The 22,500-nt window shown below is 33.5% G+C and overlaps 1 protein-coding gene across 1 annotated transcript; it reads right to left on the bottom strand.

The window, feature by feature from the left end:
* Positions 1-11,252: 11,252 nt before the first annotated feature.
* Positions 11,253-12,637, bottom strand: LOC137644552 (uncharacterized). Its single transcript, XM_068377512.1, has 2 exons — positions 12,626-12,637; positions 11,253-11,993 (listed from the first exon to the last, which is right to left on the bottom strand). Exons 1-2 carry the CDS (start codon positions 12,635-12,637, stop codon positions 11,595-11,597), a joined length of 411 nt encoding a protein of 136 aa, XP_068233613.1. The 3' UTR covers positions 11,253-11,594.
* Between the last annotated feature and the right edge of the window lie 9,863 nt (positions 12,638-22,500).

The following is a 22,500-nucleotide window of genomic DNA, read 5'->3' as shown; positions in this document are numbered from 1 at the left end:
TAAATTGAAAGAAGAAAAATCTCAGTGAAAACATTTCAGGTAAATTATACTTAGTATTACATTGCTAACTATGTCAATTATATCCAGGTAAATCTGGATCCCATTTTTCTCAGCTGAGGAGGTCATTTAAATCACTCGCAAACTTTCTGTTTCTAGTTGTGCTGTTTGCTTGTAGTCATTAGTAAGTGTTTAATCCATACCCTATGGCAAACGCTGCTAAAGTTGTTGCCTGTTGCTGTTATAATTTTTTTTCCGATGTATGGTTTCATTCTCTTTAATTCATGCTTTTGAGGCGTAAATTTCATATTCATGGGAACAAGATTAAGATTTTACGTATGGAAAATAACAAAATGCTTAACAGTTTGGAAGACAAAACAATATGAAACAAATAGTTTCAGTGTAAATATAAATCTTTCCCTATTTTTACTAGTGAAATATGCGTTTGCCAACTTATTTGAAACCACAATGTTTACATTGAACTATAAACTACCTAAGAAATTCAATAATGTTATAGGTAATAACATTACCCTGTTAAACTGATGGCTGAAAATCTTAGAAATAACTTGTGTGACTTACAGCATCCAAGTAAGAATTGGTTTGAGATCCATTTGAAGCTTTCCAAGAATTCTGATTCAGTCATTTTGGTTTTGCAATGGATAATGAATAAATATAGTGATGTAACACGCACGTTTAAAGGCTAATTTAGACCTAACTTTAGAATCACATTCCCTTGTTCCATATGTATTACGACTGTTACTGAGATTGTGCTCTGTGAAATCCGTGGCCAACAAAAAGAAACCGACTGAAAATGTAACCTTGTAGTTTTTCAATGGAAATCTATCAATTTGTTACGCCAGTGACTTTAGGTAGGCTCAATGGATAGAGCTTCATTAACCTTGGGTGTTATTCCATCACCGAAGACGCAAGAACCATAGTTCCATTTTACACTTTGATATTTGGCCCATTAGAGGAACGTTCAAGGAATGGCAATGGTGCCAGGGAAACATACAAGGACGTTGTGTGTGTCTGTGTGTCTGTGCGGTTTTGTTTTGCAACAGAAAAAATTCTAATTATGTTGTGTTAATATCAACGCTAGTGTTTTATAATTCCCTTCGGGAAAAAAAGCATAACATTATGCTACAGGCACACTTCCGCAAACGCAGTGGGTGATATTCCAAAAATATATTTGAATCAGGCTGTCGTTCATTGCAAGGTCTCTTTCGTAATAGAATCTCCTTGACTTATTTATGGTACATAACTACAAAACACACCCAGATGTTTTGCAGTGTCACTCTTTTTACAATTTTTTCTTCGAACAGACAAATGTTAGTCGACTCGTTATAGAACAAACCTTGAGCTATGACTTTTTGAGTCATTAAATACATCGTTGTAACTTTTTTTTTTCTTTTAAGAAAAGAAGGAAAACACGTTTATGGAAAAATAGTACATGATTTATTTCTACGTTTCATCAAGACGTTAATATTTCTGCCAGAGAAATGAGCATTTCTGATATTCGATATTGTTTATATATATATATATATATATATATATATATATATATATATATATATATATATATATATATATATATATATATATATATATATATATATATATATATATATATATATATATATATATATATATATATATATATACATATATATATTCTGGAAGATCAATTAATTTATCATATGACATCATATAGTCCAAATTCGATCCAAAATATAGCACATAAGGTTCCACTACTGTTTGTAGCTTCATTATAACAACAATATTTAGATAAACATTGGCAACTAATTTTATTCTCAGTTATAATATGATGTCAAGAAATAAGAAGCAGATTATTTCATTTCTGTCTCAGGATAAATCATTGCGTTTGCCATTATCATTTTTGCTTGAATGATTTTGAGGAAATTAAAAAGAAAAAGAACAACGAAATGAATGAGTATTATCAAATACCATCGTTTTTATTAACAACTCACATAACTAAGTTTCCTTCCACTGACATTACTGATACTAATAATATGATTAGATATCTGAACTTTGTAGCCATCTTTAAACGATCGCATGTTTCAAAAACAAAGTTTTGTTCCTGAGGAACCTCTAATCTTTCGCATTGAACCTTTCATTTTCTTAACCAGTCCTGTTATACTCGCGGCTTCAATGACCTTTGATGTCAGGATGCCTGAAAACTTTAAATCAATTAATCAATTAATCAATCCTGTATATTCATGAATTATATTGTTTTGGGTAGAAACTAAGTTTTCTCAACAGACCATCATTTTTATTGATAATCCCGTTTTTTTTTTTTTTTTTTTTTTTTTTTTTTTTTTTTTTTTTTTTTTTTTTTTTTTTTTTGATATACAACTACGAGAACAATACCCGGAGTCACCTCTGAAGATCTTTACCGATCGAGACAACATTAAGCTCACTTACTTCTCAGATGGTGAGCTGTTATGTTCACCGACGTGTAAAGTACGAATGGTGCAATTCCACCCGTTGTTTTCTTTTACACTTATTTTTATTTATTCTTTTGGCGTTCAAGCAAGGAGAACTTTTGGCCAAGGTCCAGAACCAGTGCCATGAAATCTCACGTTCTTGCGTAAAGGGACACTTTTTACGTGTAAAGTTTTTTTTTATTGTATTGTCGGTACAATTCATTAATCAAAAATAGGCAAAACATATTTTAAAAGGCTTTTATATAGACCAGCATATTTCTGCTTTACTCTACCTTTTTTGATTTTGTAAAATAAAGTTAAGCGATGAAATTAAATTTCACATAAATAAAAAGAAAGAAATATTCCGCACATAATATGTAGGGTGATATTATGAAAATGCTTTGATTAACATGGCGCAACCATGTTTTCAAACCTGATTACAAGGGGATTTATTATTTTCACCTGACTGAAAATGTGCAGATTTTCAAGTATTTTCTCTTATGAGCCTTTATAAAATGATTTGATAGGCATAAAATCCTTATGAAATCAGGGAATACTTTATTGATGTATTCGTATACATGTGGATTTACGTGAGTGGATAAGTAATAAGTATTACGAACTACGGAAAGATTTAACTGATAGCTGTAATTGATATACAGTACAGTATACTGTGTACCTTCACGGACGTTACTCGTCCAGTGATCTTTATTAGCTTCTTCATCTTTACTTTGCTTTTCTAGAAACTGTATTCCTTTATTCCAGCTTCGTGTCCAAGTTGTGGAATCATATTCCTAATCAGGTAGTTGATTAGCTGGAACTTCAAAAGTTCAAACTTGCACCAAATATTTTTATGTTGAACGGACTGACACAAGTCTCTTTTTATCACATATGAAAGATCTATTTTTATGTTGTTACTGTTCTTAGAATATTTCTTTTTAATTGTTCATTACGTCTCTTGTAATTTTCTTATTTCCTTATTTCCTTCCCTCACGGGGATATTTATCCTTGTTGGAGCCTTTGTGCTTATAGCCCCCTTCTTTTCCAACTAGTGTTGTAGCTTTATTACTACTACTACTACTACTACTACTACTACTACTACTACTACTACTACTAATAATAATAATAATAATAATAATAATAATAATGATAATAATAATAATGATAATAATAACCTATTTTATAAAACTATTTCTTTGGTGAAATGGTTTGTTAGCCTCACTACATCTCTAACAGTAGTCGGCATTGGTCGATGCTTCTTGTAATTATGTTCTTCTTCTGAAACATTCTTTGTTAGTTTACAATTACGTGACTTAATTCCTTTGTGTTAAAAAAAAAAAATTAAAAACTGTTACATAATAAATGCTCCTCTTGGATCCCTGTGCTAGTACAACCGATGAGGTTAAGACCACTAGTAAAACAGATATTACGATTATTCTTTGATAAAACAGAAGGAATATCAATAACTTTGCAAGTTAGTTATGTAGAGGAAACCAAAATAGTCTAGTTCTGCGTCTAAAATAATTGAAAGATAATCTGCTAATGAATTCCAACAGAGTCAGGCAGTGGACTTTCGTATGCTAGATCGAGTGGGAGCAATTAAGAACTGAGTGAATTATTAGAACGAAAGGGAAACAATGTACCAAGAAGATTGAATTAGTAGATTTAGATCTTCCCAGCAAAGTCCTATCTAACCCAGCATTCCTGGGAAGACGAAGGAAGATTATTTGTAACGAAGGCACTTGCAAAGGAAACGTAACTATAAATGTGGTGTTGAAGAGGCGAAAGCTACTAGATTTCAGTTTATCAAGAAGTTTGTTCATATCTATGACAAATATTTCACACAAATCATACCCTACCACACACTGCGACCCGCCCCCCTTTCAACCACCCTCCTCCCACCCCCACCCCCACCCAAAAAAAAAAAGAAAGACGTGGCTAGATATGCGCTTTGATGGTCCAAAAATAGTTCGTCAGATTGCATTTCCTTGTTCTCAAACATCACAAGTAAGTCTTAGGGAGTACAAGATCAAAGGATAATAAGTTTGCCTCCGAAGAAAGCCAGTTAAACTAAACGTTTTCTTTCCAACGTAATCTACAAAGCTGTAATAAAGAATAAATAACCTGATTCAGTCATTAAACAATATCATTAATGATATATACAAGTTCTGGCAGAGAGATGAGAAAGGATGATAGTTCGTGGGTAAAATTCCCATCTTAAGGAAGTTTTAGAAAAGATATCTGGACGTTGTCTCCTTCAACAGAGCAGAAAATCAAGATCTTTCCCTTTCAATATTACTTTGGTCATGAATACAGTTACAAGGTTAAGAAATACGCCTGACAAGATGTCATTAAAAACAGCTAGACTAACGTTCGGCAAAGTCAGGACTTCCGGAATCAATCGTCACCACCACTATTACCCCCTGCATTGTAATGACTGTGGACCGCAACGTTCTGGACCCTGAGCCACACCACCTTCCCCATCATTACTGATGTAATAATGACCGTAACTTTGTAGTTTCCCATGAACTTTTGCTACAGAAATAAACGATCCGTTGGGCTGGGTTATGCTCAAGGCCACGATTATTTTGGAAAGAAATATTTCCATATAAGAGCAAAAGAGGTGCTCTGGCGGTGAACCCAGTTTCTTACGAATCCAGGAAAACAGAAAAAGGATAAACAAACGAAATGCAGTAAAACCTGAAGAAAGAGTGACAATGAACCTGGATGGGAGTTTTCTTGATTCATTAGCTGAAATGAGCTGACGTCATTATGAAGGAAATTTTTATCATTTTCGTAGTGACTCTAGAAATCACGAAAACAAAAAAATGTGTGAAATAGGAAACACTGAAACAATTTTAAGAGATGTGATTGCCCTTGCCACTCCCTTCCTCATGTTTTTTTTTTTTTTTTTTTTCCACTTTTTCCTTTATGGAGCAAAGAGCATAAAATAACGACGTGCTATTCTGTTTTTCCATTTTTAGACCGTAGAATTAATTCGCTGGGAATTCTTTAATGTGGCTGACTCAGGGAGAAGAATCAGACTCCGACTTGACATTTGTAGCGCAAAGAACTTTAAAAAACTGGTTTGAAAGAAAACGAAATAACAAAAAAAAAAAACACATTGAATGGGTCTAAAAGGAAGGATGAAAGCAGGAAAGTAAGAATATTGGACACGATAGAAGAAAATGAAGCTTAGAGTTCGGTGACTTTAAAATTCATGATTTAGTCTTCAAATTTATGAATGTCGTTTGATTCTCATCTGCCGACTGACTATACCTATTTATGAAATAAGATGATGTTTTTACGAACGCAGAACTCCGCCGGTATGAACAACACTGTTAAAAAAAAAAAGAAAAAAAAAAAAAAAAAAAAAAAAAAAAACTGTAATTGTAATTAGCAATTATACGTAAAAACATACTGTTCTCAGCCGTATTTCAGTAAAATAAAGGCGTCAGTAATTTTACCTTACTTTGTTATTATATTTTACGGGTTGGTGACAGTAATATCAGTCCTTTACGTCAATATTTCTATTTTCAAAAAGGTAGATATCCTGGAATAATTGTTGTCAGACCTTTACCGTTTTTTGAATGCAAAATTTTAACAGTGAGGGTTATCCTGAATACCTTAATAAGACAGCTTTTTAAGCTGTGCTATATCAAACCGTCATTATTTACAAACGACACCCATTGATTATTTGTCAAGACTTACAACGAATAGTTTCTACAATTCCCCTTGAACCACATTGCAATTTGTCAGGGTTTGCTTAGAGTTCATGGCATGGGCCAATCACATAGCAAGCATACAATTCTCGTATATTTTTGTCCATTTTCTATTACTTCTTTTGATGAAAATGCCGAAAAACAGTAAAGCAGTTAAAATCTTATAAAATTATCCCACTTTTAAGGGCGTTAAAAGTAAAGAAGACTAGAATTTACAAACAATTGTTGGCAATCAAAACATTCCATATGTAAATGAGTGACAGAATGCTTGAAAATAAGGGAATGGAAAATCAACTAAGTTTTCAAACACTCTTATATTCTAAATTTTCACCGCCATAACATTTATATTGGGGTACAATTTCATTATTTCACCAGCATATCCATGACGAACAAACACAAAAAAATGGCTCGAAACAGCTGTCGATAACAAATACTAAATGTAAAAACGAAAACGCAATTTTCCTCTTATCCTGAAACCTAATTGGAGCTCAGTTTTTCCAGAGAGATATCTTCGATTACTGGAAGTCAAAAAGACGGTGTATATAGATTCTAGACGTAAAGTAATATGCCTGGAAATCTTTTTTAAAAGTAGCAAGGTATGGATATCGTGGATGGAAGTTCAGAAGATACTTCATTGTGGAGAGAATGCTGGAACGATGAGACTACAACTTGTTGAGAGTGAAGCCGTTCCAAGGGAACTGGAATCGGTGACTAACGTAGTTTGCAAGTCTAGATATTCCAAGGGGGAGGGTAAGCCTCACAATTTATGTTTTATTACACAAACGAAACTTACCTGTAAAACACAACATCGACCCTGTGGAAAAAGTACAATCGTGAACTTTATATCATCTGGGAAAGAATGTGAACAGAAAGACTACTTCATTGTAGGAAAAATGCTGGAGCAGTGAGACCTCGGCCTCTTATAAGGAACAGTGCCATTCGCTCAAAAGGGAACCGAACCCGAGATCAACGCAGTTTATGAATAAAGATTTTCTGAAGGGACAAGAAAGCTTCTAAGCTTGGACAAACGATACCGGCAGGAAGAACCGACATCACTCCCGTTGCAGAAGTGGAATCATGAGCTTCGTCAAAGAAGAATGAAGGTTGTGAGATCAGATAGGAAATTCTGTAAACCCTTGTGAAAAATCATTTATATATTTCAAAATTAATCTTTGATTTTTATCTCAAACACTCCTAAAGTTTTCATTAATTAATACTTCTTAATCTATTTAAGAATCTTTAAATGCTTCTATGTTTAAAATTTTTCATCGCAATTGCCTTCATACTGTATTTATGACGCAGGAACTAAACTAAAATGCCCTAAATTTTTAATTGACAAGTCTCTACAGAAAGCTAAGAATACATCTTAGACTTATAACAATAAGAATAAGGAGCCTTTTAAAAATGAGAATGTGATAGCGCTTCAATACAATTGAAAATATTCGAGGTAAATGTTGTTTTTAAGATTTCAGGAACAGTTATGATCATAATAACAAATAATTCTCCAAAGCGGAATAATGTCTATTAACATGATTTCGTGTACTGGGTGTAATAAGAAATATTTGGGCCAAACTGGAAAACTACTTGATAACTGCATCAAACAACATTGTTATGCAGTTAGGAAAGGACAAATGTCCAGTGTTCTATTTATCCATATGAATGATTTAAAGCACTATATTGACTGGGAAAACTCACTAGAGATTGTATTCTGTAACAACATTATCAAAACAAGTATTATTGAAACAACTATTATCAAATATTTTGATAATCAAATCTTAAATCTTACTTCTGATCTTTTTAAAGTAGACATTTATCATGTTAATGAAATTGTGAAGAAATACAACAGAAACATTTAATTCAATAATTGTTACAGTACTCAAATTAAAACCATTTAATGATATACATCAAATAGAGTTTACCAGCATGCTGCTACGCCACCAACAAAATTCATTATAGTCCAGGAAATATGAATAGTAACAAAAAGCAAATTAAAAAAAAAAATAAAAATGAAAATAAAAAAAAAATAAACTAATTTATACAAAAGAAAATTTCACACTAAATGAAAATTATATTTAGCAAAGGTGACACAAATCAATTATACTATTGCCAAACTATAAAGCAGACTTTATACAAATCAAAAGTTGATAATATTCTGTAACAATTTAAATAAGGAAAAAGTAATACAAAAGTTTCAAAAACTATTTAAAGAAAAGATATAAAAACCAAAAGTTATAAATTATACTATTATACAGACAAATGGATTAATCCTTTATTCCAAATTAGATTAGGATATTTCTTTGCAATTCCGGAAGAAACGCCATTTCTCAGAAAATAACATACTTGATACGTTACGTCATCTATTGTGGGGTTACGAAACTGACAATTTATTACATTCCATAACAAAATGTTGTAAAGTATGTTTCCGCAACTCCCCACATAACTTAGATTTAGCGTTTTCATCGTCAATGTATTCCCGGGTATATTCATATCCCAAACGTATCCTCATTATTAAAGTATCTAGTTTAGGCAATACCCTGCCATAGACAGTATTACTGTTTTCTGACACAAATAACTAATGTCTCATACTGACACTACAGTTACTCAAAATATGTCGAATTTCAACTGCTTCCCACAGTGACCTCAAATTTTAGCCCTTTCTTTACTCTACTCAGAGTTATTGTGCTATCAGCCATCTCATTCAACCTAATACCATGAGATGGTACCCAGAAAAATCTTAACACAATTTCCCTGATCTTTCATTGCATATATAAGTTATTTACACTTTCAACCGGATATCTACAGTTAAGTGCAAGAAGAGCACTCTAGCAATCAACGAAAACAAAAACATCTTTCATCTTGTTTACTACTAAGGGTACCCCTTCATGAATGGCCTGTAATTCGGTTGTAGCAATAGAACTTTATCTTCTATCTTTTTGACAACGTCTCATCGGTACTCACATGATTTTCATAATATTCTCTTACAACAACCACACAGCCAACATTAATACTACTTACTGAACCATCAGAATACAAATGCATACTATTAACTTTTTTTTTTTTTATAATCTCGCTTCCAATGCTTATATTTAGTTTATGGCGCAACCATGGCTTTATTGGAGCCACTTCTTGTAATTTTGCACAAAATTTCTACTTATATATCCTCAATATGTTATACAGTTTCTTAGAATAATGGTTATACTTAGCAATACATCCTCTATTGCCCGAAAAGCTGTCAATAGCCATCTTTAAGTTCCTTTCTCCCCTTCTTGTACGAAGAGCAGCCATAGCCGCTACCTCCTGTATTTGGTCAACAACATTAGGTAGATTTAATCTCATGATTTCAATCCTAGTACTCATGGAACAGCTCAAAGTAACTCTCGGTCCTTTTTTTTAAACCATTCCCAGAGGTCTTAACTCAGTGTTCGAATCATTCGCCAGCACAGGTGATGCATGAAGCACTGAAAACCTGTGTATGGTCCACTCTTACTTATGGCTCGAAGACGTGTACACTAATCAAGAACTAGACCAGTAAAATAAAAGAATTTGAATTATGGTTTTGCAGAAGAATGTTGAAGATCCCATGGATTAAGAGAGCAAGAAATGAGGAGGTATTAGAAGAGTGAATCAAGAGAGATCACTTCTAAAAGTAATAAGGAAGAAGCAGATGGAATTTATGGGATATGTAATAAGAAGAGATAAGTTCGAACCTTTGTCCCTTACGGGAAAGTTAGAGGGGAGAAGACCAAGAGGTCTACAAATGAAAATGTTTCTGGACAGTTTACTGGAAGATGTAAATGATAATGTATCAGCTAGGCAATTTATACAGAGAGCTAGATATAGGACCAGGTGGAGGTAATTGACATGGCACCGAGATAAATAGATAGATAGATAGATCTAAAGATATAAGGATTGAGATAATGAGTGGCAACAGTATAAGAATCATGAAAAGCCTTTCAGAAATCACAATGTTCTTGAAAACTGAGCATTGGATTACGAGAAATTTTCAATCTGGTAAAATACTTTTCAGCATAGGAAACATTTGTTAAATGATAGTTTTATATCTCAGGAGACAGGGGTGTACTGTATTATTTCAGGGTGAGTTTCTGGTGTCCTAATGAGTTTCATACTAATAGCCGTCCTTTAAATGCTACATATTACCTTAAAACAGTTCATGTAACATACTTTTATCAGCTTACATAATTATATTGGCAGTGAACAATATATCTGACACTAATAATACTTTCAAGCTAAATTTACATGTATCATTAGCGAACCTATTCTGATTTCTTCTGAAGTTCATGAATGCATAGATTCGCATGAGTCTTGATTTATCTTTGTTTGATGTTCAGTTTCTGATTTATCTACAGATTTTTTTGTTTTTAATTCTTTGCGGTTGATCATGGTGAGCGAGCTAAGATCGTAATATTAATCATTTTTGGCAACATTAGACAGTTATTCGTAGGCATCCACAAACTATGGTAACTTTGAAACTTCATGATAATACTGCTCCAGTAATAGGATTGTGCCAAGTACTATCCACATATCCCTACTTCAATTGTAGTGTGGTTTGAATTGCTTATACTGAATTATAAAATGACACTTTAATACATTTTTGTGCTTTCCTAATTCTTCCTAATATCCGAAAATGTGCTCTGAATAACTTTAATAGTGTTTGAAATGGTCAACAAATCAAGATCTGCCAGGATAAAGGAACAAAGGTTCCAAGGTACCACCGACATCACTGTACTAGAATCGGGCAACATTTTCCTTACAAATAAGGAGATAAAATAACTTTCATGAAAAAAATACATATCCATCTATGCAAGAATTCAGTTACGATATAAAGATTTACGGGTTGAATGATATTCATGAAGAAGTAACAGTTGCCATTGCTCCTTCTTTTCAGAAAATGGAAGCATATTTTCCATTTCTCCATTATTCCTTGTTAAAAAAATACATTAATGGGAAGAACCGAATACAATTCTCTTTAGTATTCTCATATAATATATTTATCCATATAAAATTACATCGAATATAATGTATATTTTCAATGAATATTCTGAAAAATCTAATTTGATTATTTTTTACCCCTGTATGGATGATGAAGGCAGGTATTAATGATTTTAATATAACATTGATTATTTGCTGATGAAGGGAAGTCACTTTGAATATCCTTAAAATACTTCTAAAGAAATTTATTTACTTTAATGCTCTCAATTGAAAATAGATGATGAATTTCCTTTTGCAACATTCTTTGTATGGTGAGACTATAATATGAAACTTTATTACTTTTGATAATTATACAGTAAGATTTTTCATGAATACGCAATTCTTATTGTTATGCTTTGCCAATAAAAGTCATATACATATTTTGATAATGCTCTCATTTATTTACTTTTGGGAAGAAAACTAGAAAACCTTCATCTCTTTTCTCTTAACCATAAATTCTGCCTCCTCCAAAATGACCTCCAAAGCCCCTGTGTCCACCGAAACCTCCGAATCCACCAAAGCTACCTCCACGATGGCCACCAAATCCAGAGAATCCACGGTGGATTCCTCCAAAGTGACCAGGATCTGCTTCAGGTTCTGGGTCGGCCAGAGCCTCAGGATTGGCTTCAGGTTCAGCTACAGGGCTCCTTTTTCCTCGGTATCCTCCATACCCACCACCAAATCCATGTCCAAATCCACGTCCACCGAAATGGCCACCAAATCCACGGGAGTGGCCACCAAAACCGCGGTGGAGTCCGCCCCCAAAGTGACCTGGTTCAGGATCAGCTACAGGATCAGCTGCAACCATCCCAAGAAGGACCACAGCAAAGGTGGCAAGAATCATCTGCATAAAATAATGAGAAGTGCCATTATAATAACACGAAAAGAGGCAATTGTTATAATGATGATATAAAGTATAATAACATAAATGACCCATATTTTAAATCTCTAATAATGAAGTATTCATCTAAAAAGAAAACTTTGACACTTTTTAAAGAAGCATCTGAATTATTTTTTAACAATCTGATACTTGCTTTAGGTATTCACTTTTAATGAAAAACAAAATTCTAGATGAAATTCACAGTAAACGGAATGTATGAAATAAAGATCCAATAAGATAATTTAGTCGTGATTCTATTTTAAAATGTTCTGAGATCCAGATAAAACTTAAAATAACACTCACAAGGTAGATACTCAAATGTGACCCCGGTAAATGTACATAAGTACGAGTATTTCACATTGGACAACACATCTTGTAAACATTGATACAATGTCAAATAGTTATTCATATTTTTATTCTATGTTGAAGATTAAGTTAAATATTGTTTCATCAGTAAAAATCAATATTTGTTTTGAATCAATTTTCTTTTCTCTTCAATTTTTGTAATACTATATCTTATTATTGGAAAAGATGCATTAATAATCTCGGCGCATTTAACTCAAATGTAGAAAAATATAGTCAATGTGTTTTCTTACCTTAGACATCATGGTGGGTTGCTCAGAGCCAACTGTGGAGAGAAGGACTCAGGGATCTCTTTATATACTGACTGAAGGAAGGCAAATGTCCTTCGCACAGCTCGCAAGATATTGCGTCATCATTTTCAAGCAGCAAAAACCTTAGGGATAATTATTCCTAATTTTCATACTTTTCCATATTCTTAATCTTTTCTTCCATCATTTGGAATATTGCAAGAGAAAAATAGAACATAAAAAGACACCTACACAAGAAACACACACAAACACACACACACACACACACACACACACACATATATATATATATATATATATATATATATATATATATATATATATATATATATATATATATATATATATATATATATATATATATATATATGTATATATATATATATATATATATATATATATATATATATATATATATATATACACACACATATATATATATATATATATATATATATATATATATATATATATATATATATATATATATATATATAGGTAGTAGGTTGGCCAGGGCACCAGCTGCCCGTTGAGATACTATCACTAGAGAGGTATTGGATCCTTTGACTGGCCAGACAGTAATGCATTGGATCCCTCTCTCTAGTCACGGCTTATTTTTTCTTTGCCTACACTTACACAGAATAGTCTGGCCTATTCTTTACATATTCTCGTCTTTCCTCATACATCTGACAACAATGAGATACTTAACACTTCTTCACCCAAGGGGTTAATTACTGTACTGCAATTTGTTCAGTGTACTTTACTCTTGGTAAGGGTAGAAGAGACTCTTTAGCTATGGTAAGCAGCTCTTCTAGGAGAAGGACACTCCAAAATTAAACCATTGTTCTCTAGTCTTGGGTATTGCCATAGCCTCTGTACCATGGTCTTCCACTGTCTTGGGTTAGAGTTCTCTTTCTTGAGGGTACACTCGGGCACACTATTCTATCTTATTTTTTTTCCTTTCTCTTGTTTTTTTTTTTTTTAAATGGTGTGTTGGGCAGGCTTAATAGAAGGGCCATGGATGCCTGGTGGTTTATCAAGAGGTTGTCTTTTCCTTTTTCATATTTTTTCTTCTCAAAACCATCCTTACTGTCCTCCCTTCAGTTGAAGTGGCTATCCTGGAGGGTATTTAGCCTTGCATGGTGTATCGGCTCCTCCATGTTGACCAGTTTTTCCGACTTTTTACTATAGTCTATGGGTATCATCAATCACTGTTTTTATTATTCTGTACATATTGTTTTTGTTATAATTCTTGTTAATCTAGTTTTTAAGTATGATGTCTCTTTTTTATTTCTATTAATTCTTATGCTGTCTGGAGACAGTGAGCGAAATCCGGGACCAGTACGTCCTAGATTTCGTCAATGTCGTCTTCTGTATTGCAATATTCGTGGTCTTCATGCAAATATTCAAGACCTTACAGTTGCGTCCAGACAGTATGATATTCTTTTCTGCTCAGAAACTTTAGTTTCTAATATGAGGCACTCATCTGAGCTCCTTATAACTGGTTTTAAGAAGCCAATAATGCTGAAACGTGATGCCATTCCTAGGGCCAGGGGAATGGCAGTGTATATTAGGACAGAGTACCCTGCTTCTCATAAGTCCTGCTATCAATGTGGATGTCATAAGATTCAGGTAATAAAAGTTTGTGGCAGGCATAACAACTTTTATTTGTGTTCGATCTACCGGAATCCAGACATGGATGATTCTATCTTCAATTGTCTTCTTACCATTATGGCTAAGATACAAGAAGATGATAGAAAGGCTTCTTTTGTCTTTGTTGGTGATTTTAATGCTCACCATAGGGAGTGGTTAAGTTCTATCTCTCCTACCGGGCGCCATGGCTTAAGAGCTTTAGACTTTGCCTCTGAATCAGGCTGTGAGCAAATCATAAATGAAGCTACTCACATGTCTGGTAATTGCTTGGACCTCGTATACACTGACTCCCCTGGCGTTATAACTAGTAAGGTTGGTTCTCCAGTCGGGACTTCTGATCATGCCTTGATTTCATTATTAGTGAAGACTGAGCAGCCTGTCCCTGATATATCATACTCTTGTAAAATTTATATGAAATCCCAAGCAGACTGGAATGGGATTTTGCATGATCTTTTTGCTTGAATTGGTCACAATTATATAGTAGTGTAGATCCTGTCGTCCCTTTGAATGAGAATCTAGTCAACATAATTGATAGGCGTACCCCTTCTCGTGTGCTAAGGTACCGAATGAGGGACAAACCGTGGTTCAATGATGATTGTAGACGTGCTTATTTGGAGAAGCAGGAGGCCTACCACCTTTGGAAGGGTAACAGATCAGATTTGACCTGGAACAACGATACTCAGCTTCAAGCTTTTGCTCAGAGAGTTTATGCCTCAACTGAAAAGGAGTACAATTTAATCATAAAAGAAACCCTCTCTGGTACAACTCAGGAACATAAATGGTGGTCTACCCTTAAATCTGCACTCTTTGGTGTAGATGCAACAGTTCCTCCTTTACTTAAACCAGATGGCTCAGTCACTCACTGCCCAAAGGAAAAGGCAACTCTTTTGGCTGATGTTTTTGACAGTAAACAGAGTAATGAAAAACTTGAACTTCCCCATTCCTGTTTTCCTGAGGCTAAACTAACTAGTTTAGCTTTTCGATCTCGTGAGATTAAAGCTCTGTTGATGGACCTTGATGCTTAGGGAGGTGTAGACCCAAATGGTATTTTTCCTTTTTTTTTATAAAGACAGCAGATTTCTTAGCTCCAAAGTTATCTGTTATTTTGCGCAAGTTAGCAAGAAGAGGAGCTTTTAGCACTTGTTGGAGAATTGGTAATGTTACTCCTCTATGTAAATGTGTTTGTGGTAGCTCAAGTCCCACTGATTACCGCCCAATTTCCATAACTCCCATATTATCTAAAGTTTTTGAACGTCTTCTGGCAAAACGTCTTAATAGGTTTGCTGAAGGTAATCATCTATTCCCTAGTTTGCAATTTGGTTTTCGTAAAGGCCTTGGAGCATGTGATGCCCTTCTTACAATCTCAAATGCAGTACAGAAATCCCTTGATTGTGGTCGGGAAGTTCGTATGATTGGCCTTGATTTTAGTGCTGCCTTTGACCGTGTTAATCATGAGGCCCTTGTTTTCAAACTGAAACAGTTGGGAGTGGGTGGGTCGTTTCTTAGCATTATTATTGATTTTTTAAGTAGTAGATCTCAAAGAGTTGTTGTTGATGGGCACCATAGTGAGTATAGGAATGTGATATCCGGTGTTCCACAGGGTAGTGTTCTTGGCCCATTATTTTTCATACTATATACACATGACATGTGGTTTGGCCTAGAAAATAAGCTTGTTGTATATGCAGATGATGCTACTCTCTTTGCATCAATTCCATCCCCCGAATGTAGATCTGGGGTTGGTGAATCCCTTGATAAAGATTTAGCTAAAATTAGTGCATGGTGCAAATTATGGGGTATGAAGTTGAATCCTAACAAAACTCAAAGTATGATTGTAAGTAGATCAACATCCGGATCTCAGTATTGATAATGTTTCTTTAAATTTGTATGACTCTTTCAAAATTTTAGGTGTGATTCTCGACAGCAAATTTACTTTTGAGAAACATATAAGGTCTGTGTCTTCTTCAATTGCACAAAAGATAGGCTTATTGAGAGTCTTTTAAGATATTCGGTGATCAATCTATTCTGAAGAAGTGTTTTAATTCTTTTATTCTACCTTGTTTTGAGTATTGTTCTCCTGTCTGGTCTTCAGCTGCTGATTCTCATCTTAATTTGTTGGACAGAAACTTACGGTCTATTAAATTTCTTATTCCTGATCTAGATATTAATCTCTGGCACCGTCGTTCAATTAGTTCATTATGCATGTTGCACAAGATTTTTCATAACTCTGATCATCCTTTACATTCAGATCTCCCTGGACAATTCTATCCTGTTCGTAATACTAGGCAGGCAGTCAATTCTAATAGCCAGGCCTTCTCCATCATAAGACTCAATACTACGCAGTACTCTAGAAGTTTTATTCCAGCTGTTACCAAGTTGTGGAATGATCTTCCTAATCGGGTTGTTGAATCAGTAGAACTTCAAAAGTTCAAAGTTGGAGCAAATGCTTTTTTGTTGACCAGGCGGACATGAGTCTTTTTATAGTTTATATATGACATATTTGTTTTTGACGTTGTTAATAGTTTATATATGACATATCTCTTTTGACATTACTTTTTTAGAATGATTTATTGTTAATTTGTTCTCTTCAGTTATTTATTTCCTTATTTCCTTTCCTCACTAGGCTATTTTTCCCTATTGGAGGCCCTGAGCTTATAGCATCTTGCTTTTCCAATTAGGGTTGTAGCTTAGATAGTAATAATAATAATAATATATATATATATATATATATATATATATATATATATATATATATATATATATATATATATATATATAGTTTACAAAACAATCAGCGGAAGGAAGAGAAGACTATAGATTGACGAACTATGAAAGTTGGGGGTTGTAGACTGGCATAGGAAGAACTTAAAAAATGCAAGTGGAAGGAGATTTCTAAGACAGGTGTTTTGCACTAGACTAGTAACGGCTGTATATTTATATATATATATATATATATATATATATATATATATATATATATATATATATATATATATATATATATATATATACATACATACATACATATATATACATACATACATACATATATATATATATATATATATATATATATATATATATATATATATATATATATATATATATATATATATATACATGCATACATATGTGTGTGTGTACATATATGAATATATAACAGAAAATCTTCACTAATTAATAAGATGATAATAATAGTCGACGGATTGATTTACTTTTTTCAGTAGCGTAAAATATCCATTGTGACCAACTTCATGATGATCATCCAACCGCCTCCTGAGATATCAATATCACATTAATCAGGCAGTAAATCATGAAAACAAAAAGATTTCCAGAAATTATCATGGCTAATTTTCAGTTCTTAAGTTGACTAAAAATATTTAATGGAAGCTATATGTTTGCTTAAAGAAATTTAAAAGCTGACTCCGGAAATATAACCCGAGTTTGAGTGTGTGCCAGAATTCATACACTTTAGGCAAGGTCTATATATACCAGGTCAGCCAACGCGCAGCTTAAGCTGTGAATCACCCATACTCTGACGTCACGCTTCCCTGCCTCACACACGTGGGTAAACAAAACAAAGGACCGTTGCCTTAGTTAGCTACCTATAGAGGTAACGTAAACAATAGGAGACGCTCTGTCCATAATCATTTTATTCATTCATTCATTCCGTCACTAATAATGCCAAGTAACTGCGCAGTATTTGGCTGTTATAATAGACATGATAAAACTAGAAGCTCAAACATAAAATACCATTGTTTTCCAAAAGAAAAACCATACATAGACCAGTGGATACATGCATGTTGCCGTGCAGACAGAATTGACGTTGTGAATGCTACTGTTTGCTCGATTCATTTTAAACCAGGCGATTACAAAGATGACATGAAGTCTAGGTTACTAGGTATTGAAAGTCCTAGAAATCATCGGCTGCTTAAAGAGGATGCTGTACCTAGTCTTTATATACCAAGTGGTAAGTACACTATTTAACTGTTTAATGGGTAAAGCACACATACACGCTCACACACACACAATATATATATATATATATATATATATATATATATATATATATATATATATATATATATATATATATATATATATGTATACATATATATATATGTGTGTGTGTGTGTGTGAGGGGTTGATATAAATGATTAATATTGCTAGATTAGTTTTTGCAGTGTTGTTTTATGTACAACAGTGAATACATTCAAGCTAACAGTTTCTACAGTGGTAACCAAAAGTTAGTTCAAATTAATTATTAGTCAAATATAATCATGTAGCAGCACAGTGTTTATATTTAGGATATTGTTTCAGGTACAATGCACTCAGATGTCAGTTCAAGAAGTGAACGAGTTGAAAATAGGAATCGTCAACAAATCGTCAAGGAGCTATTAAGCAGTGCTAACCGTTCTTCAGAAATTGATACTCAGATGGTAACTGCTGATGATATAAATTGGCAAGAAAATTATGAAGTTATGCCAGGGAAAAGTTTCTTTTTATCTGGTAGCACAGAAGAGTTTGAACATTTAAAGGCGAAAATGAAGCAGCTTGAAGAAGAAAATTATTACTTGAAGGAAAGAATTGCTTATCTAAATGAAAATGCATTTATTTTGATTGAACGTGAGGTTAGTGTTAGAGTCGAAAAAATATTGGGTTCTTTTTTCAGTAAAACTCAGATAAAGTCCATCATTAACAAGAAAAAGGTTTGTGAGTGGAGTAGTGATGACATTGCAAACGCTTTTACTCTTAGAAGTTTAAGTCCTAAGTGTTATAGATATCTGAGGCTCAAAAAGGGTTATCCATTGCCTTGTGAGAGCACTCTCAAAGAGAGAGTGAAAGAGTTTTATTGCAAACCGGGGATTCTCGTATCAGTGTTAACACTGCTGAAAGCAAAAGCAGAAACGTTTACCCCTTCAGAAAAAAATTGTGTTTTGTCATTTGATGAGATGAGTATTAAGAAAGAATGGAGCTACGACAAAGAGGCAGATGTCTTATACAAACCGCATGGAAATGTACAGGTGGCCATGTTGCGAGGTCTTATAGGCAAATGGAAACAGCCAATTTACTATCAGTTCGATCAAGGTGACATGCATAAAGTACTATTAGAAATAATATCAAAGGTAGAGGATGCAGGTTATGCCGTGGTAGCAGTTGTGCATGACATGGGTTCTACAAATCTCCGTATGTGGAAACACCTTAACATTGACCCTCTTGAAAATAGGATCTCTTTCAAAAATCCTAAGGCAGAAAGAGAAGTTTTTGTTTTCTCAGATGTTCCACATTTAATTAAATTAGTTAGAAATAATCTTATTGACTCGGGTTTTTTCCTCAAGACTGGAGAGTGTATTTCAGATGATGGCATACGGGAAACGCTTAATGGGCTTGTATATAAGATTAATGAAATGCATTCAACTGTAACAGGTCAACAAAGACAGCGCGTTAAATTAGTAGTTCAATTACTGTCTAGGTCATGTGCCAACTCATTAAAATATTTATGGGAAAAGGGACTGTTGGAGTGTCAAAACTGGAATCAAACATCTGATTTTATTCTTTTAATAAATGATTGGTTCGACACAATGAATTCTTCCTCCATGTATGGAAAGTCTGGTAAAAGCAATGCTTTTGGTATTGATGTAGAAAAACAAACAGGTACACTGCTCAAGGTAATCGAGGTAATGAATACTATGAGAGTTAAAAATCCTAATACAAAAAGTCTTTTCAAGTTTCTGAAAGGAATAATTTTATCATGTAAATCTACCATTGCTTTGTTTGATATGTTAAAAGGCGCTTATAGTATTGACTACCTACTTACACAAAGACTAAATCAAGATTGCCTTGAACATTTCTTTGGGTGTATAAGGCAAATGGATGGGCACTATGATCATCCTCATGCTGTGAACTTTAAATTTCGGCTAAAAAAATGTTACTAGGAAAGGAAATTAAAGTATTAAGTGAAAAGTGTAATATCACCACTGTTGAAAAATCTCATGAATCAGCCAAAGACGATGAATCTATCACGAAAGAAAGGGACTTAGCGTTAGAAATATGCCTAACAACGCAGATATTAAGAAATTTAGATTTTTATTTAGAGAAAGATGCTTTAGACGAGGAAGAAGACCTTTTGAGAGCAAATAAAGAAATAAAGAAAGATATTGGGGGGAGTAATTGAGGAAGAAGCTCTTCAATACATTGGTGGATATATTGTAAAGAAATTTTGTGTAAAATATCCAGAGTTAGGAAATAAGACTGAAGAAGTGCTAAAGAATGATACTTGGATAGCATGTGTTAATCGGGGGGAATTACATGTACCTTCTAGTCAGTTTTTTTCACAGTTGTTAATAATGCGGGAGATTTTTAATGCTGTACACGGGGAAGCTCTCATGGAGGGAAAAAATTGTTTTAAAAAGCTTTATTTAGAATTAAAACAGTCTGGTATTGAAGTTCCTGACGATGTTATTGCATTTTTTGTTAAGATATCGGTATATTTTCGAATGCGATATCTTAATAATTTGATAAAGTATAGAAAACCTCAAGGACAACCATGCAGGGAGGCCCTAAGAAAAAAAAATGAAAGTTGAAACTTAATAAAATATTTTCCAAAGGTAAAATGTTGTTTTATTTACATTGACTGTGTGATAGATCTACGTTCTTAATGGGTCTCGCCAACACTAAACCCCTTCAGATGATGTAGGTGCGCAGAAGAGGCTTAAAATCGGTACGCTGTCTGGCTGACCTGGTATATCTGGACCGTGACTTTAGGCTACTTTTAATCCTTACTCGGTTGTTAATATCCACACGCTTTTCTGCCTTCTTTTTGGTAGTTTTCCCTCAGTCATTCACAGCTATTTTGCTTTCTATTTAGTCTTTATTACTTCTCTGCAGGCATGAATTTTCATCGGAGGGTTATAGAAAATGGATGAAAAATTCCAAAAATTGTTTCCTTGTCATGTGATTGGCCTAAACATTCGTAATGCCTTGACAAATGTCACAAGGGTTCAAAGGGAATGGCAGCAGCCATTGTTGAAATTCTTGACAAATCTCATCTTTGTGTCAGAAAGTTTCTGTTATTAATTATATCGTTTTAGATCTTTATCAGATTATATAATTCTTTAAGGCACCTTATTCAAAGGCAAACTTATCCTTTTATCTTGTTATTTTTAGATCAGCAAATCCCACGTAGCAATATCTGTTATTTTTTTTTTTCTTTTTTTTGCGTGTGGGAGGTGTGTGGCAATGGAAATGTTTTGTGGGAAAATTTATCTTAAATATTAGAAAACTTCTGGATAAATTTATTTCTATAGGTTTCATCCTCCTCCACTTCAACAGTTTATAATTCATTTTCCTACGCTAGCGCCTCAAAGAGTGTGTTCATGGTCACTTGGGTTAGATGGAATTTCGCTATGCGAGATTCGAAATCCGCTGACTAGATCGGTGTGGCTCATTATTTTTCTTTGATGCTCATATTTATAGAATTATTAAATGATTATATCTGGTTTGTGATTATAGCTGATACAGCATTTAAGAATCTGCTTATTGATCCTCATGTAATTCATTAGGTACTTTTCTTTAAACTGTAGAAGAAAAACTAGACAATCTAATTACCTCTGCATAATCAACTTGTAATGCTGGCTATCTTTGACAGGTTTCTAGAACATGAAGTTATCATGTCTCGTGATTCTAAACGGAAATAAAGAATGTCCCAGAAGAAGAAGAAGAAGAAGAAGAAGAAGAAGAAGAAGAAGAAGAAGAAGAAGAAGAAGTAATTGCAAGGTGCATCGAGCAACGAGGAGCGCAACCTAAAGTGCCAACTCATCTTAAAGATGTGGTGATACCGGCCGACAACCTAATCTGTGAAGGAAGATTTATAAAAGGGATCTTTATAAAGCCATGGTCGGATTGAGAACATACACACGCGCGCACATACATATAAACACACACACACACACCCACACACACACACACACACACACACATATATATATATATATATATATATATATATATATATATGTATATACATAATATATATATATATATATATATATATATATATATATATATATATATATATATATATATATAAACACACACACACACACACACACATATATATATATATATATATATATATATATATATATATATATATATATATATATATATTTGTGTGTTTGTTCTCAATACTCTCATGTATATGACTTTGT

This window comes from Palaemon carinicauda, chromosome 7, assembly GCF_036898095.1.
Source record: "Palaemon carinicauda isolate YSFRI2023 chromosome 7, ASM3689809v2, whole genome shotgun sequence".
In the NCBI taxonomy this organism is placed as follows: Eukaryota; Metazoa; Arthropoda; class Malacostraca; order Decapoda; family Palaemonidae; genus Palaemon; species Palaemon carinicauda.
The sequence above is the reverse complement of the archived record's forward strand: the minus strand, read 5'-3'. Positions and strand labels throughout refer to the sequence as shown.